At 30.7% G+C, this 20084-nt stretch overlaps 2 protein-coding genes across 2 annotated transcripts; one reads left to right on the plus strand and one right to left on the minus strand.

Annotated features, from left to right (window-relative positions):
* The first annotated feature begins 338 nt into the window (after nt 1-338).
* On the plus strand, nt 339-4304 carry LOC145745323 (uncharacterized). The gene is made up of 10 exons (XM_082563360.1): nt 339-465; nt 845-954; nt 1273-1470; nt 1672-1825; nt 1910-2049; nt 2136-2335; nt 2446-2577; nt 2658-2816; nt 2894-3026; nt 3159-4304. Exons 1-10 carry the CDS (start codon nt 432-434, stop codon nt 3207-3209), a joined length of 1311 nt encoding a protein of 436 aa, XP_082419486.1. The 5' UTR covers nt 339-431; the 3' UTR covers nt 3210-4304.
* A 734-nt stretch (nt 4305-5038) lies between these two features.
* On the minus strand, nt 5039-11262 carry LOC145744607 (DNA repair and recombination protein RAD54-like). Its single transcript, XM_082562498.1, has 13 exons — nt 10776-11262; nt 10100-10255; nt 9744-9892; nt 9050-9190; nt 8487-8654; nt 7966-8103; nt 7672-7849; nt 7323-7430; nt 6832-6968; nt 6610-6729; nt 5930-6058; nt 5509-5703; nt 5039-5274 (listed from the first exon to the last, which is right to left on the minus strand). Exons 1-13 carry the CDS (start codon nt 11247-11249, stop codon nt 5085-5087), a joined length of 2283 nt encoding a protein of 760 aa, XP_082418624.1. The 5' UTR covers nt 11250-11262; the 3' UTR covers nt 5039-5084.
* Between the last annotated feature and the right edge of the window lie 8822 nt (nt 11263-20084).

The following is a 20084-nucleotide window of genomic DNA, read 5'->3' on the forward strand; positions in this document are numbered from 1 at the left end:
AGAACACTTTAAAATTAAGATAATGACCAGGGCTAGGCATGAATTTTTTGGTTATATTATTCGTAGCCTTTTTGCACCTTTTCTCCAAACCTGAAAAAAAATTACAAAAACATACCTGTTGGTGTTTCCAAATAAATTGAGTAAATTTACTATTTAAAGAAAACAAAAATACCAAAACATTTTTAAAATTATTAACATTTAAATTTTACATAATTTTTAATTAAAAGTGTATTTTAAATACCCAAAAATTTATACTAATTTTTAAATTCAATAAGATTTTATAAATAGAGTTCAGTGTTGTGCGGAAATTTTAAAGAAAACACTTTCATTACGTCATCGTTGCTCGCTTAATAAGTATTTATCAACAAGTTTGAAATACGTAGATTGTATTAGTTGGTAATTGATTTGTAGGGATATTGGCATATGACTAAATGAAGAGCCCAACAGTTAACTACCCACGGAATGGTAAGGGGTTTTAAATTCTTTCTAGTTTAATTGAGAATGATTTTTTTTAATTTGTAAAATATATTTTCAAAGTTCCTTCGACAGCTTTTAGACTTTTCTCCTATAATGGCGTAATAAAAAAAAATTATCTAAAAAATAATATTGGCGTTCGTTTGTATAATAAATTACAAAAAACATTAAAAATTTTTACTTAGCTTTACAAAACAAAAGCTAAAAAGGGTTTAAAAAGTTGACACTATATTAATTGGGATTATACAACAAAATTAAAATCCAATTTTTGAGGTAGTAAAATTAAATTCTGCAAAAATTTGTAAAAAAATTCTGTGAACAGTCAAATAATTTAATAAATAAATTTAAACCCAAAAAATAATTTTTATAGCATCTTATCCTCCGATGCGACGTAGAAGAAAAGGGGGATCTGGGATGGGATGTACTTGTGACGGGAACTATGCCAAGTCTTTACAAGGAATTTGCAAACTATTTGCTATAGTAAGAAAAAGTCATTATACGTTAAAGCTTATCAGCTTTGCACAACTTTTCTGTTTAAAATTAAAAAAAAAGATATAATAGGCCTAATTAAAATAAAGCTGGATAATAAAACAATGCAATTTACCTAAAGATTTCTTGTCTTTTTATTAAACTAATTAAATTTGGTAGATTTTGTTTGAAAAAGTGCACCATTTTATTAGTTTTCCCAACAGAGAATAAATACCTTACTACACCAGCCTTTATATATGTCTTTTATATATGTTTATTTCTTATGTTTATTTCAAAAATGTTTATGTTATAAAAAAAAACTTTTTTTAGATCGTTGAACTTCTGATAATAATCATTATTGGAGTATCGCCTTATTGGAAACAGATTTTTGTGATAGGTGGTGAAGTTTGGCCTTTTCATATTGTAATGCTTATCACTTCGTTAATGTTTATCGCAACATTGTTGTTTTATGGTTTATTTCTAAGCGGCATGCATTTGTCCCACCCTAGCATCGCTTGGCCGAAAATGGTGAGCGTCGAAAATATATTTCAAATTTTCTATTAATTTATTTCTGTTTTTTTTGGCTTAGTGTAGGTTTAACAAGAATCCACACTTTACTAAATTTACTGGTTTTTTTTTGTACTTATATTGCCCAATTCACGGTTCAGCCTTTTTTTCACTTAGTAAATTTTTGTACATAACTAAATTAGTAAAACAATATTTTAATAGGAGTTACTGTTCAACATCGTTTTGGCAGTTTTTGCTTTGATTGCTGCTTGTGTGGAGGCAGCTAATGTATGGAGATGGGATTTAACACAAGGTTATCAGCAAGGATTTAACTTTAACAGCAATGGCGGTGCTGGTGGTTTTGATGTCCAAGGGTGTAAGTTCTATAATTAAATAATTAAATAAAACAAATGCTTACTGATATCTCTTTCAACACAAATACTTTTTGCTTCTTTTATAGCTCAAATATTTGGGGGAAACACATTAAGTGGATCTCTGAACTTTAACAGCTATTGTGCCAGATACCCAAAGGACTGCCAAGATTATGTTGCACTACTTACTGGAAACAACACTTATTTTGGAAACCATGTCTTTGGCACAGTAAGTTACATCAATCCAGAAGAAATAGTTAGCTTAATTTTTAAAATATATTTTTCTAAAGTGTAACACACTGTTTTGACATCTAGATTCTTCTTTTTCTTCTGCTTATATGCTACCTAGTGGCAACATTCTTTGCATATCGAACATGGCGAGTATTTAGAAGGGATATGGTGAAAGATAGACCAGAGGGGGCACCACTACCCCCTCCCTCTGCTTGGGAAAGGTTTAGATACAGAATTTCAGAGATTAAAGTACCAAAGGTCAATGCAGACAACATTAAAGATAGGTAAAAATAAAACTAATTGTAATGTTTATTCGTAAAAGTTGATGATGTTGCAAAATGTTTGATTATGTTCTTGTATAGCTTTTAATCAAAATTTTTTTTAATATGATAAGATTTACGAACTTGCTTAAGCGTGATGATGATGAGGTGGAAGGAAATGTTGATCTTGCATCTCATGATCCCAAAAGCAACTCTCTTCCTCCATACTCTGAAAAACCCATCGATCAAAGATCACACCATGGAAGGTTAGTTTTTTCGATCTAGAACAAAAATCTATCCAATATTTAAAAAAATAAGTTTTTTAAATAATAGGCTATATGTTTAGCTCCACTTATAAGTCTTCCTCATCCCAACATGGAAGAAGCAGTCGTCACTCCAGATCATCCTCTGACCGACACAGGGATCACCGGGATGATTATGACGAAAAAAGGAGTCACCACTCCTCCAGCAGACATGACCGGAGAAGTGAAAATAGAGACAGGAGGTAAGAAGGAAACATTTGGCGTAAACAATTTTTAAAATTTAGTGGAAATTTTTATTTTATTTTAAAATTTCTTTTAGATCGCATCGATCTGGATCCGAAAGTCGATCAAGCAAGAGAAGAAGCGAGCACCAACACCAGGACAAATATGAGAGAAGAGACGACTCAACCAAAAAAAAGGAATCTTCCCGAAAATCTAACTCAAAAGATAAAGTAAGCATAAATTGTTGAAACTTTCTACTTTCTAATTGTGGTTTATTTAGAACGTAACTATGGGTACCATCAATAAGACAAACAATTAAATAACAATTTTTAAGAATAACATTAACACACACTTATTTTAAGGCTGTGGATGAATCTGAAGCCATGGCTCCTGTGGCATCTGTTATGTGCTAGGACTGGCGGCAAGGTTATAGTAGTGTACATATGTTGATATTAACAAAAACACTTTTAAAACGCATTCCTACATAGTGAATCGAAGAATTTCAAAACTTATTTTAAGGTGAAAATTTTTGTCGATAATTTTAAAAGTCTGATGTTGTGGAATTTAAGATAGATCACCTTACAAACTTTTACATAAAATCAACCCATTTAGGGTTCACCGAAAGTTTTTTTTTATTTTTAATATCGAAACCGTTGGTGCTATTTTTTTAACTGATATTATAGCAATTTTTAACATGGCATACAATTGTGTGTTTGATTAAAGCAAACATTGGTTATAAAGTTATTATTTTGCCCCAGGCCTGTTTTGAGAACGCACAACAATTTTAAACACTTAAAGTTGTAAACAATTTTAGATGGTTAGATTTTATCCTACTTATTATATTGCATAGGTATGTAAAATGTAATTTACAATATTGACTTTTAATAAACCACAACCTCACTTAAATGTAATACACAAGTTTGGAACATTTTTTTAGTATTCACAACACAGTTTAATTATAAAGTTGTTGCATAGTTTTTTATCGCCTAAAATCTAAAATAGGTACATTTTTGTTAATGTTACAATTTTGCAGCCAATTGCACTCACGTATTGCACCATTTTGAAAGTTACTGTAACATATATTTTATAGCAGTTATTATTGTGTTATTCATTGTATTTTACCTTGCCAACATAACTTAATGTTACACAGTTATTTGTAATTAATTAATTAAACTGCCTAGACAGTAAAACAATTATTTTTAATACAATCCTTTTAGTGCCTAATCAAGAAAAAACAAATTTATTTTTATACACTTTTGATTTTTTTTAAATATTGTAAAATGTGCATTGTAATAGTATTACCCACTTCATATAACTATTTTCTTAATTGTATACTTTTTTTAAGTCAATTTTTTTTTAATTTTGTACAATCGTCTTTTTAACGGCATCCGGTACTAATTTAATTTTGATCAATCGAATTTGTGTGCCAGGCACTGTATTGGCTATGCACTGAACTATGAAATGATTGTGTTATAATCCTATTTTGTACAATAAACATGTAGTTTTCTAACCAATATAAATATACTATGTTTAATACAAAAGTAGTTATAACTAGAATGGATGTAAAATAGAATAACTGCTCTAGATTTTAAACAATTTTGAAATGCAAATTTTTTAAAATCCTTTTCAGAATGGGTAGGGGTTTTTACCATAAAAAATTTCCATATGTAACATGTTACTTTTGAATTTAATTTCATGTAAAAACATACAGTTTTAGATTTAAATTTTATAGAATCAAAATTCTATTTCATTTGCCTACTCCTGTGTGACACAGAGACCAAATATATATATTTAAAGTATTTTTAAATGCCTCTAAGCAAAGAAAACTGCCATTTGTGGTGTGCAAGTAAGTTAACAAAGATATATTAGTTGCGAGTTAGGCATTTATTATGACAAGTAGAAATGCAGTCTTTGGGCAGGCAATCGACTAGTATACATAATAAACCAATGCTTAGTATGTTTGTGGATCATCAAAAAGCATAAATAAGGTGTTAGGCATGTGCATACCAAAATTAATTTGACTCAAGTACAAATCTTGGCACTAGGTCAATAAAACCCAAACTTATTGCACAAGATCAAGATAGATTTTATATTTTGTTTTGGGTCAAAAGTAAGATAGTATTGTAAAAAAGTATTTGTTAAAATAGAAATGTGTTATTTTTTATATAAATTATCCTAACTTTCTTGCATCAAAACTAAAATTCTTCTATTTAAAAATTAAAACTTATTCAGGTATAAAAAATTTAATAAGTAAAAAATAAATGCATTATTGCACATCACTTATAATACTATATCGTAACCCTTTGTGCTTCGTGTGATTTTTGGGAAAATGCGAATGTGGCGCCCGACTGTTTCCACACTTGACGCAGCACAGAGTCAGAAATGTCCTTTGTTGTGTAACAATGATGCCAGTTGGCTAAATCTGAGTTACAATCACTCTCTGGTGGTGGATGACGGGTCTGTATTCCATTCACACATCTAAAAAATAAATCCATTACTTTAAAATACATCAACTTTATTAAAAAACTATTTAAACAAAATAAAATTTCTTCAAAACAACAATTTACTGAAATTTAGGTCAACATTTTTTTTTAGAAATAAAAAGGCATTTTTAGAGAAAGGTTGGGGTTAAAAAAAATACTTAAAATAATCTGGGAAATTAGCGTTTTTAGGGATATGGTTTTTCGGTTAAATGTCTATTTGGTAAGTAACCTTCGACAGTTTAAACTCTGATGAGTTGAACTTAAAGAGGATTGATCATTCAAGGAGGAAAACAGGTTTCGAAGATCATCCCTAGAGAAGTGACGAGCAACATCCTCCTCCTGATCAATTACGCATGAAGAAAGAGCTTTTTTGTGAGCTTGTCTTTGGAAAATTTTCTCCTCAATGGTTTCGGTTGCCAATAACCTATTTTAAAAAAATTTAGTTTTTAAAAAAAAAAATTCTGCTTTAACATGGATAAAATTGCAGTAAAATTTGGTTCAAATATACAATGACCAAACCAATAGCATAGCTCTTTCTAAGTTAGTTTAGGAACTGGTTGTAACATTTTTTAGAGGAACGGGATTGTTATTGGATTAATAGACCCAGAACCTTTTACTGCTTAAAAAGTTGGCAAACAAAAGTAACAGACCTGTAAATATAACAAGGTTTTTTTTGTCCATCCCTCCACACTCTTGCCATGGCTTGTTCATCATTAGCTGGGTTCCAATCCGGATCAAACATCACCAATCTATTTGCTCCAATTAAATTCAATCCACAACTAAATGAAAAAAAATGCATATCACAGAAACACGAGAATATTTATCCATAAAATATATTTTTTTTATCTTTGATGTGGTAATATGGGACCTCACAGTCTGAACCTAGAGAAACATTTATCACCCCTTCTTGGTCTTGAAGTCCGGGACTTTTTGATATTATTGTAGATATTGTTTTCTCACACCAATCGTGTTGGTAAAAGTTAGTAACATTTATGTTAACATGAAAATAGTGACCGGCTAAAGTTAGACTCCAGCTTCATTATTCGCCACCGAATTAAAACAAAGTTAGGTAAATGTGTAATAGTGGCCCTTTCAGCCAAAACTTAATTTTAAATCTGGTGCTGAACAATAAACTTGATTTTGAATTTGGGGTTAAATAAAGAACTGGATTATAAATTTGGTGCCAAATAATGAACCGCTTGAGTCTAACTTCATGCCAGTAAAATAGTGGGGATCAAAACTATGTTTCTTGCAAAAAAATTAATTTTCACGTTGGTATATCCTTTTTAAAATTCAAAAAGACTTGCAAACTGTATTAAAACTTACTTACCCTCCTGCTTTGCTGCTTAGCATAAATACAAAATCAGCACTGTTAGGGTCATTAAATCGATCCACAACTTTGGATCTCTTTTTTATTGTCATACTTCCATCTAATCTTACGAACATGTATCTAGAAAAAATTTAAAGAAAGGTTGAAAATGATAATAATAATTTACACCTTATAAACAAAAAATTTTTTAATTATTTTTATTGTAATAAAAAGGTGACTAACCTTCTGAGTCTACACAATTTTTCGCATAAATCTAAAGTCTGGGTGTAGTTTGAAACTAAGATAAATTTGTCGGTACTAGTTGATCTAGTGACTGCAAGTAGATAATCCACAAGTAGCATTTTTCCAGAAAGTTCAGGCTTATAATGCAATAAGAAAATTAAAAAGTAATTAGTGTTTATATATTTAAAAACCCGGCCTTTTTATTATATGTAAAACTTAATAAAGCAAATCAATTATATACATTACATATACAAAAAAATATTAAAAGTTTTATGTTTAATAAAAATTGCCTCATAGACAAAAAAAAAATTTTAAATGTCAGCAATATTTTATTGAGCGTTATTTTTAATATTAATACAGTTCTCTAATTGCACTTCCTATAAGCTTAACTAATAATTGTAATATAGTCGCAATCCGCAAATGCCATGGTAATTTACCTGCGCACCACAATCGCAAGTTGTTTGTTTTAAATACCTTTCAACTAAGTTTACCTGTATTGTTTTGGGGTTAAACGAACAAGGGAATAAATTAATTAATCCCTCATATCCATCTTCTTGCATTAAACATTTCTCATGAATTAAAGAAGGGTGGTTACATAACTGCAAAATCAAAAAAATATGTATATATTTAAAACACTAAATTATAGGTGAAGCTTTAATACACTTTAACCTATTTGGATATACGATGAAGAAAGTTTCACAAAGGTATATAAACTGTTAAATACAATAACATTAAACTACAAATACATAAAAAAAATGTGTCCACCTTTTTTTTATTAAATTCACTCAAATTCCAATATTAAAAAAATATCTTTTAGACAAATTTTACAGTATTTTAAACCTTTTTTAATTGTGTGATAGCAGACAACCCTTTTGCAGATAATCCCTCTTGATTTGCCTTTTTCTTTTTAGTAGAAGGTTCATCAAAGTCATCTTTAGATACAAGTTTGTTGTACAAATTTTTTTGTAATGGAGTGAGGGGACAACATATAACAATCTCAGTCTTAACAGGAAGATATCTGTGAAATAAAAATTTTAAAAAAATCACGAAATCTCAAACATAGCAAAATAGAAATTAAAACCAAAAATTAAAAAATATTTGTATGTATTTTTTATAAATATTTAGTTAACTTACTTTGACAATATATCAGAGGTTCTTCTTATAATACAGAGATTTACAAGTTCAACAAGTTCTTTTAACTTTGTTTCACCAACTTCTTTCTGTTTATTAGAAGAACAGGAATCCCTACCTCGTAGTATAGGAAGTTCAAATCTGGTAAGTACAACAAAAATATGAAAAAACAATATTGCATGAAAGATTAGGATTAATTGACTATTAAAAGCATTGACATTTTTAATGAAAAACAAAATAAAATTGATTTAATGGCAACCTGTATAGAGTTAAGCTTAGTGATTGTAAATAAATTACATAAAAGTAGGTTTGAAGAATTTTAGCCTTAAAAACAAATTTTAGTGCATGGGTAAATTATTGCAGCATTTATTAGTTAGTTGCAACCATATTACAATAAAAAATGCAGTTCGTGAAACAGAAAATCAACTGGTACTATGTTATTAAGTAAATAACATGTGTAAATTATACAACCAAAAAGTAAAAATATCTTTAAAAAAAGTTATATTAATTTAAAACTAACTTACTTTTTTTTAAACTCAGCAGCAGTACCTAGCATGCCTTTATTAACAAAATGAATCAGACTAAAATATTCTAACAAATCATTTTGAATTGGTGTTCCAGATAATAGAACTCTCCTTTCACAATTAATATTCGACAAAGCAGAATAGGTTAGGTTTTCACAGTTTTTTAGTCTAAAACAAATTTTTTTTTTTTGATATAACCTGTATTAATTTTATTTCATATTTTTTATATTTATTTACCCCCGAATTGCAAAAGCCAACTTTTCAGCCTTAACATAGTGTAACATTTGTTACCTCAACCAAGTATTAAGTTAAATTTTGCAGTTTGGGATATTATTTATTATATTTGTTCAAAATTGAAGCTAATTGTTTTTTAGCGCAGCAGTAGTTTAAGCAGTCTAAGGATTCTTGCTTAAGCCTGTTCCACCATAGAAGCAGTGGTTATCAAGCCAAAGTCCTCTTGTAGTAAACCCAAACCAAAAACCACTATGCCATGTAGTTAGTATGTAAACAGACACTGTTTTAATATTGCACTTTTTGTAAAAGTTAAAATAAATCTTTTTTACCTATGCCCTTCGTCACAAATAATTAACCCAAGTTTTCTTTTATGCAAAACATGAGCATGTAACCGAAAAGTTTCATAAGAAATTAACAAAATAGGTGTTGCATGTCTTTTTCCCTGTTGGCATACAAATTGTTCTAACTTTCTAAAAAAAAAATTATTAACTGTTCATGTATAAATTTATTAAAAATTGTTTCATAATTATTTAAACTTTAATATATTAAAATATATATAACAGTCTTTTTAGAATGGCCATAAGACTATTAATTAAACTTAAATTTTGTGGTGCAACTTGAATGCTTGCAACAATTGAAACCACCAAAAAACTTAATCAACCTGATGAAATAAGCTTAGCAGAAAGAATTAATAAAATATATATTTCGGCTAGCAAAGAATCTTTTTTGTTTAATATTTTTGTTTTTAGTTGTTCTTTAAGTGAAAAGGTTTGAGAATGACTTAAACATAAAGTAACACTCGTTATCCCAAACTGGTCTGGAATTAACTTTGGCAGTTTAGGGTATATAATTAATTATAGCTACCCAGGGCAGTTTTGGATACAATTACTTACAATTTATAACCCATGATAATAAAAGTGGTAATGGAGATAGATATGCATTTTAGTTGCCAAAAATCTTGTAAAAGATAAGACCAGATGTAGAAAAAAACATATTTAAATAAGTCAAAAAAAATTAAAAAACCTGTCAATTTCATCTTTGGACCCTGAATCAATAGCAAGTGTGTTAACTCTGTTCATAAGCCATTTGTTAACTTCTTTTACCCAGTTTTTTACCAAACTTGATGGAGAAACAACAACTGCTTTGTCTATGGTTGGTATCATTTGTGGGCCCTTAAAAGTTAAAAAAATCTGATAAAGATTAATATACATGCACAATTCTAACTTATACAAGACAATTTTTTACAAAAAGTTCTAAAAAATTGGTCTATATGAACACAAAAATAAAAAAAGCCTTACTAAATTTACTTTTATACATAACACAAACTTTAAGTCACATTTAAACAAAAAAATTACAAAATTTAATTAGCATCTACTAACTTGCTTTAATAAGGTCCATATAAGTGTAATACATTGCAGGGTTTTGCCTAACCCCATTTCATCTGCCATTATACAACCAAAAGAATTATCAACTCTAGCTCCAGTTACACAATCATACAAAAACTTTACCCCTTCTCGTTGATGGGGTCGTAGGATCTAAAAAAAGAAAGAAATATTTTGCATGTAAAATAAAATTATAAACTACTTTTTAATTTTTTTGTTGTATATTTATGCTTAATGTGGAAAAAACAACTATGCCTTCAACATTGGACAAAATCATGAGTTGCCTTTTGCAGTTTTTGATGCTATTAAGCATATTGTTAGATAATTAACCAGCTGTTTGGTTTTGGATCCAGAAAAAGTTTTAATTGTTTATATTGCCTTACCTAAAAATGCTAATAAAAAGTTCTGGGAATTAAATCATAGGCCAACTGATGCCAATATTACCAGGTCAAACCTGTCCAAAACTGGCAAAAAAACAAAACACTAGGCATGTGAATCAAAAGTATATCTTAAATAACTTAATTGTGTAGCTTTTTAAATTAAGAAAAAGATAATTATTTCTATGAGAAACAATTTACCTTAATATTTAAAAAATTATATACAAATGATTGTCTAAATGCTAATATAAACAAAAAAAGGGTAACAAAATACAAAAATTTTTAAGTGCCAATACTTTTGATAATGCAGGGTCCACAACAACGTGCACTGGAATTTTAGTTTTGTCCAGTTTCATTGCATTGTGAGCTGATATTTCCGGTGGGGCAAAAAGAACAAGTGCATTTTCCTCGAATGGGTCATGTAATGGTTTCCGTAGCAATTGTCTTTTAACACCTAAACCCTGAGAACCAAGTAGGCGACCCTTGTAATTTGATATTGGAAGCTTAAATGGCTTTGACAGTAACTTTTTAATAAAATTTTCGTGGCTTGAATGGTCAGGAAAACTGCATGAGACGCGAGGCATTCTTTTACTATCATCTGATATTTTACAAGATTTTTTATTTCTTAAAATATCGACAAGTGGTTTTCGGTAAGGTGAAACATACTTTAATGTGTGTAATGTTTTTCCTTTATCTTGGTTTTCTGATTGTTCTGTATCATCTTCGTTTTGACGTTTAACCAGTTGGCTGGGTGCCAAAGAACGTCTCATTGCATTAAATTAGTTTATTCTACATCCAGATTAAAAATTAATTTAATATAATTATTCTTTAAAACAGACTGACTGAGGATAAAAAGCAATCTAAAAAATATGTTATATAAAATTTTGTAATAAAAAATGTATAACCAATTAAGAACGATAATCGACAACAACAAGCAAGTAAACATTAAACTTGTTTATTCTGTATGACTACTGTCAGTTGTACAGGAGGAATTCACAATTGAATCAATAACCTATCTCCCTTTTACTCTGTAACCAGACTCTAAATTGTGAGCTTGATTAAAATACCTAAAAGAGACTGGCTTGTTTCAAGTTGTGTTTAAAAAACGTCAGTGTTCGCGGCAAAACAGCAATTAAACAAAAGGGTAAACTATCTCAATCATGAGGTGTCACTATAGAGCTATTTTTGAAATCCTGTATATATTTGCTCTTGCTATTAAAAAAGCAGCAAAATGTTTTGACTTTTAACTAAAAATGATAACTAACTAGTATATAACTTTCTTACATATTAATGCCCAACATAGATTAAAAATATATTAAGGATATGCCAGTAACAATAAAGTTTTAAAAATTGGTAATTTAAATCTATGACTAGAACCTCAGAAAAATAATACAATTTTATAACCAGTTTGCAGACATTTATATCAATAAAATTACTAAAAAAAAATTACTACAAAAGTTGCAATTGTTTTGTAAAAATAGAAGTAGCAATCTATAACGAAATGATGCATTGCCTAAGTTTAGACTAAAATGAAGAATTGTTTTGTTGTGTTAAAAACGTCAACTTTTTAAAAAAAATTTAAGAGTATTTGTGTGTTTAAGAAATTCCTCAAGCAACCCCGAGAAAGTTAGCAAAACTAAATCGGTTCAACCAGTTCATGCTATGACGACGCTCAAAAGAAAATTTAACAATTCTTGTGTCCGACCCTGTATAGACAGTTGCATTAAGTTTAACTCGAGCATATAAGCTTGGCGGTGATGGAATATATTTGTAAATCGTTCTTTCCGATTACTTTTTTTGTTTGACCCTAAAGCTGTTTGGCGAGGGAGGATTTCAACTTTTCACCCCATTTGTTTAGGGCGCGCTTCGCTGCACAAGATTCGAACAGTAATCGAAAGTGTCAACGCCCAGCGTTACTGAAAAATATTAGTAACTGACTGCTTCGAAGCTGTATACAGGTGTGTTTAAACCTATGATGTATCCCGTGTATGTCTACTCCATCACTTACCATGGTTTTAAAGTATATACACCGAACTCTGCGACGATAACACAAAAGCCCTCTATCCATGATTTCCTCTTTATGGGGCATGATCCCCGTGTTTGCTTACATGACCTAATGTGGGGCAGACATGGTTCAGTAGCCGTAAGTGCTTGCTTGGTTATTAACAACGCAATAAGGCAAAGCGCCATTATCAAGTTATCAGCACGCTTGGAAAGAGCTATGTTTGGAATGAATATCCGGTATGCAGAGAACTGAAAGGAAAACTTTTCTGGGTTTGACTCTGTTTATCAATATCTTGATCCTATTCGAAACCAAAATGAAAAATATTTGAAATTGTTTAAGAAAAACGTTAAGAAATCTTTACCATAACATTTTTATAACAAAATAATGACAGTAACTGTCAACTTTTTTGAAACAAAACACGGACTTTGCGCTATTTTAACGATTTTATCCTAAATTATGCATTAGATCATAAACTTCAGGACCAATAAAACTAACAGTGCATGACAGATACGACAATTGTTTATAGTCCTAAAAATTCGATCTCTTTAGTTTATTTTTTTAATAAATAGTGTAGCGACAAAAACAGGGTTGATATTTAAATAATTAATTTGTGTGTATTTGTTTAATGATATTTCGAGTCAGCAAAGTGATTATCATGAATCGCGAAGAATTTAATTGTCAGTTTAATTGATTTTTATCTTTGAAAACATATACCATACATAGTCTTATTCTCGCACCTTTAAAGATGTCCTATATTTCAAAAAAAAACTATATTTTTCTTTATTGCGAATTGGATTTGGTAACCATGTTATTAGATATTATAAAATCTTTATATAAACACTGATATTAATGGCAATTTTTAATTTATAAACGGATTTTGTTATTTTTTCCGCCGCATTCTATTACAAGTTGTTTTTATATAAATTTATTTTATTAAATTATTTTTTTTATTTTTTTTGAGATTATTAAACTCAAAGTATAAGTTATTTAAATATCCTTTTTAGTTATGACAAGCTAAGCTGTATTTATGCTTTGTGATTAAGGTATTAAGGCATTATGTAAAATCAAAGAAAATAAATTCAATCTATCTTCAAAGACGATATTATTTATACCATCGTTACACCATAATTTCAATTCGAATTATTTTAAATCTGCATTGGATATTAGATATATCTTGTACGTATTTAATCTGTTTAAATTTCATTACTTAAAGTTTAATATTTCAAGGGGATCGCATCGTTATGTTTGATTTGCTACAAGTTAAAATTATACAATAAATGATTTCGACCGATGTGACTAAATATGTGTTATTATTACTATTTTTTGTTATTAATACTATTGAAGTGATACGACACATTTTATTTATATAAAATGATTTAAAATTTGTTGCCATACCATTATAAGGTAGTTGTTTTAAAAAAATAAATAAAGGCAGGTTTTTGAGTTATTAAATTGAGCACGATATTGTTTACATAATTAAAAATAAAACGCATTCACTTAAATAAATGTTGTTATATGCTTTATTTGCATTAGCAACAAAACTATTAGACCAAAGTCTTGATTACACTTGTCCAATTGCATTATAATTATTTACGAATGCTATGCAAACATCCTCGTGTGTTGTGTTATTAAAGACTTCCTAGATTTTTGTTGTTCAATGTCATTGCCTACAAATAACAAACCCGTACAGCGTCGTTGTTTCCGACCCGTCAAAACGGCCTTAAAGTAAATAAGCGTTCGATTGTCAGCTACGTCATGTTATTACGTAACAATTGACGCAAACAAAACATGATTGTTTATTGATTGAATGCACGATCGATAGTAAAAAAAGCAAGCGTGGCGCTGAAGGAAAATCTGCTATATAAAACAAATCCGCAAACTAATAATGTATCACATATTTCTTTCTATTACTCAATACTAACAGAAAAATTAAGAGTTTTTTACGTATCTACTATATACCAAAAAAACACAGGAATGGCAAAGCGAGCTCTAGACATGAACGAATCTTTAAATTACAGAATTCCCATTGGGGCAATCGCTTCACTTGAACAAGATTCGACCAATACGCAAAGAACGGTTAACCGCAGAACGGCCCGCGCACCGAAATGTGCAAGATGTCGAAACCACGGTGAAGTAAGTCTACTGAAAGGACATAAAAGATATTGCCCGTGGAAGGATTGCATGTGCCAGAAATGTAACTTGATAGCAGAAAGACAACGCGTGATGGCAGCACAGGTAAAATTGGTTTGGTTTGTTAACTAATATTGTTTGAAAGTAAAGCTGGCGGATTCGAACATAAAACTATTAAATCCCCTTTTTTATGAAGTTAACCAAATTTTTTTTATTTAGGTTGCTCTTAGACGCCAGCAGGCCCAAGAAGATAACGAATCACGTGAATTTGCCACTAATCGTGAAAACGGAGTTGGAACAATCAAGGAAAATACCATAATCCTAAATCCATCATCTCCATCCATTTCTAAATTTATAAGCAACAATACCTTTTCACCACCAAATTTAATGTCTCCTATTAATCCAGCACAACTTGAATCCGCAAATCTTAATTTGCCTTTGAAAAAACGTGCACATTTAGAAGCACGTGGGAACAATATACCTGGCCCGGTTCAGGGGCCGTTCTACCATAACATGGCATATTACAACCCGTTTTTGCAAGCTGTAGCTCCTAATATGAACTTGGCAGGTTTATTTTCTCAACAACCATCTTTCCTGCAGCCTCATCCTGCTTTGTCTATTCAACAAAGCTACAGCGACGTTGCCCGGGTTGCCATGGAACAATATTGGAATGCCAACCCAACTTATATTTTTCCAACTTTGGGTGCTGGAAATACTGGACTCGCCCGACCATCCGCGAAAGTGTACGACCGAAATCGATCACATGGTTCCGACTATTCATTTTCATCGGACAGTGCTAGCTCATTAAGTGACAAATAATCACTTTGCGTTTTTTTGTATTTTTACATTATTTGCGTACTGTTTAAATAAACTATTGCCAAAAACCCGAGCACAGGTAAAATAACGATTTCAATTATTAGCGCTAAAAAATATTGTATTGACATATTTGTCATTTTAAATTGTTTGTGTACCAAAAAGTCGACTAAATGTCTGCAGACGAGTAGCAAGTGTTTTCTTTAGATTATCTCAATCTTTCTTCGCCTTATCGAAAATTGTCGCATTCGATAATGCATTTATAAGGCTTACCGTATCCATGAGAACTATTGGTTTAGAAATAACAGATTTTGCTTACCCTATTTTAGTAGGTCTTAAATTACAACCATCTCGTTAGAAAAATACACACTAAATATGAAAGCATGTTATTGTTATGTTTAGCAAGAATTAATTCTACTTTACTGTAAGTAAAACGAATCGGTGTTGGATTTGTAATGTCTAGTTTCAACCAAATGAAAAGCAATTGCATTTCTTTGCAGGCTCTCTTTTTGTTATTTAGACAAAGTTTCTGTAAGTTAAAGTCAACGTTAAAAATACAAATAACAGCTTGAGGTTACAATTTTTAAACAAAACATCTGGCCATTACCCGAAATAAAGTGGTTTGACACGACAGTAAAAGGTCAAGGTGCTGAAATTGTACTAGTAGCACTAACTTTTTAACAAAAAGTGCTTGTAACTTAAAAAAACGACCTAGTAGGCGTGACAATCACAGTAACCCTTGCTTGCTAACCGGCCAAGTTCAAAGTTTAAGTATTGCGATAAAGGCAAGATTTCATTGCAACCACATAGTTAAAGGTATCAGCACTCCATCTCGAGCGGCGTATTGATACAAGGCGTCCAAGCAAGACCTGTGCTGTCTCTCCTTACGAATCTTTGTTTACAATCATATTGCATTGACGGTCACTTTAACAGCAAAAGGGTGTAATGGAAATGACAAAACTATAATTCAAGGTCCATGAGTGAACTTTGCCTAAATTGAGCGCACTTCAAGATAAAAGTATGCAAAATATTCATAAAAAATGTTTATGAACTTTCAACAAAGGTTGTAGATAAATGCCTGGATTTTAAAGCTTACAGTTGCCAATTCCAGGTAAGCCAGCGCGCTTTATTTGAAAGCGTTGCAACCTTTTGGGAATGAGAAACAGTATTTAAACAAGGTGATTATGTGTGAGATTTCAAAACCCTGGGAGGGCCGTGTCTATATTGTTGTGAGGGACTTAATTCGCTGTACCGTTGACACATTTCTTTTATATTGTAAATGGCGTCAATAATACTCTCTCTAAATCAATTCCCGCGCAAAATCACAAAATAATAACGACCGTTATTAAACGTGCCCGATATGATTTTAATTGATGTAAATACCGTGTTAAAAAATCGATAATTTTGTGTTTGTTTAATTAAACAACTCTGTTATTCTTGAGTTGTTATACTTGTTATTAGACAACACAAAAAAGCAACCAGGCTAGAAACAGCAGGGCAATCAACAGGTAAAATAACTGTTTTATGCTACATGCTTGTACAATTATCAAGTCACGTGGCCAAAACGTGTTTTTATTATTTAAATATACCAGTAATGTTGGCAAGAATATCTTCAAATTGCCTTCCAAAGATTTTGTTATTTTCGATGGGTTGGTGTCGCCACACCATTAACAACAGTGCCTCTATAAAAACAACATTCGATTTTTGTGTATGTTTCCTTTGCATACAACGTAGGCTACGGGCACTGATTAAACTTACAAGAATTTGTTCTAATCATAAAACCAACAAGAAGTCGATTAATTTGGTCACGTGACTGCGCGCTTCGCTTAACCTGACTGGATACTTGGATAGAGTGACTGCACTAAGTCATACTAAAATAACTTTTCGGTTTTTGTTTTCCGCCATTTTAAATATCTAAATTTTTTTAAATAAGTTGCGTTTCACAAAAGTAGTACATCGCTTGTAGTTTAAGGTCAACAGGAATGCTTTTCATCTTTGTAGCCCTTGCCATTTTTTACGCTTACGGTTGTTTATAATTTATTTTTATATACTCTAACCCCATATATACCTTTATTCAATTTAAAAAAATTAAAAAGGGCTTGATATTATTTGTTAAATATTTTAAACACAGTAAAATAGACGATCTAAGTTTTAATTCCAAAATAGGACTTGTTACAAATTTGTGCGTCCCCATACGTTTATTGTAACACATCAGTTGTGTTTAAAATCTGTTGTCGACAATCAAACAAGGCTACAAAATGTCAAATGCCTGTTTTGTTTACCCCATCTCGATTTAGCATCGACATTAGGGCTATTTCGCATCTTGAAAAGCGTGCCTTTGATGTAAAGCAAAATGCAGTCACGTGAACGAATAACTAGCTATGATTTTATTAAAAAATTGTTTCAGAAATCGTAAGTGTGTTTTTCTTAGATGAAACCTTCCTATCGACGGGCTAGATCTTCATTTTTCTCCAATTATGACGTCATCACTTGTATACTATGCTCTATATGACAGCATTTAAATTTCAATCAGATATACTTAGAAAGATTAAGCAAACAACGTTTATAATTCAATAAACACATTAGGCGACAACTTGTTAATTCGCATATTATAAATCAAAACCAAACAACTTTTTAAGCGCAATATTAAATTTTTATTTTATTGTTTTTTGTTAAGTTGTTGTGTTTATTATTTGATTAACTTGCTAGACTCCGCTTTTAAAATTAAAACTGTTGTAATTTACTGAAGTGTTTACTTAATCGATTTCCCTCCTTTAAAACCGTTTAAACTCTTTTTAATGAAACAGAAGAAATGGCTAAAAGTAACAAAAGCAATTTTAAATTCGCTTTTAAAAAGTAACATTAAAATAAGGTTAAATAACAAAATTGCCATTAATAAATAAATGCACACTAATAAGGCTTGAGAGAGTTCAAAAACAATATATAAAAGATCTTAACGGATAGAATCAAAAATCAAAATAAATCTTCAAAGTTTTTCTGTTTCATATTAAAAAGTGTCTAAAGCCGTGTAAGGCCTGTCCTGAGCTTTTCGAGTGTCCTTGAGAAAAGAAGAAGACACCTCTCTGCGTAGCTATAGTGACGTCACAAAGGGATAGAACACTGTTCCATTTTGTATCGAGACTCGAACACGGCCCAAAGAAAGCGTTTGAAACTATTTTAATCGCGACTTAATGAACTTTCAATCGTAATATCGATACGACAAGACTCTTCAAACTCGGGTTGTTGGTCTTATAAGTGACACTTGCCCGGTAAACTTATCTTGGACCGGTTGGGAAGAAAGGAGAACGCCGACGACGAGCAAGGGTGGTTGTAAGACAATGTCGAAGATACAAAGTAATAATCGACATTGTGTGTGCCGCAGTGCGGTGAAGATGACTGCTCAGAAAACAAATAAGGATTTTCCGCTGGAAAACCACTTCAAATGGAAATCCTTTTTTTAACACTTTTTTATTACAATTTTTAAAAAGCAAATATTTTTAGGGCTTTTATTTTCCAAAATTTAATAACAAAATTTTATTTTTAGATTTTAAATACTTCAATTTAATCCTGTAATACCAAACAAAAAAACCATTTGTATGATATAAAATTAACAAAATAAAATCTTTTTCTAAACGTTAATTTTCGTTCTTCTTAAAATAGAATGATTTTAATAAAAGTAAAAACGTAATAAAAATTTCAAATAATATAATAAATTAATTTCTTGTGGTATTTAATTTTTTATGATTATGTAGGTTACAGCTGTACTAACCGAGTACGAGGGAATATGATATTCAATAAGGCAATTGAAAATTAATAAAAAGCCAAGTACTTTGGAAGTAAGCAATAATTTTTGAAAATCAGAAGACAATTTAACGCTAAATTCAAGTGCGCAGCCTTATGTAGATAAGACTCACTTGTAAAAAACAAAAAAGACCAAAAAATAGAGAGATCAATTTACTAGTAAACTCCAGAAACAAAAGTGAATCATCTGCTTAAACGCTTGGCAGGTCTTATCATGTGTTATATTAAGTTGTGTTATTTACAGTGTAATAAGAAGGATAATAATCACTTGTGTTCTAAGATGGTGGAGTGCTGCTAAGAGTCAAATGAATAAACAAGAAGATTTAATAACCAGGCTCTTCACAATATAAAATAGTCTCTTCAACACAACGAGACTTAAACCAAATTTGTTATTGGGATTAAACAACTTAATCCTTATCTTTAACACGCATTTATTATAACACTTATTAAGTAAATTTGACTTGATGAAGTTATTTCACAAATTCTTTGGTTTTCGAAACAAAACTGTTGATAAACATGCCCTACAAACTATGGTAAAGCAACAAAGAAACACCTGCTATTAATTATGTTGAGCGGTATTCACGCCACAGTAGATCACCTTATATTATCAACACACACAGCGCTAATATCAATCCCACAAAGTAACACTAACAAAGTGTCAAACATGTCAGTTTGGATATCTCGCTAGTCTGGGTGGCCAGAGCACTATGCGGTCAGAAGGCAATGCGATTAAAAGGCTAAGCTGTCTCAAATCGATCGGATAACTAATTGACGTACAAATTGCAACCTTCGTTGGCGCGAAAGTAATTAATGAGAGGCCAAAGTGACAAGATCGTGTCCGTTCAATGCGCTTACG

This window comes from Corella eumyota, chromosome 3, assembly GCF_963082875.1.
Source record: "Corella eumyota chromosome 3, kaCorEumy4.1, whole genome shotgun sequence".
Taxonomy (NCBI): domain Eukaryota; kingdom Metazoa; phylum Chordata; class Ascidiacea; order Phlebobranchia; family Corellidae; genus Corella; species Corella eumyota.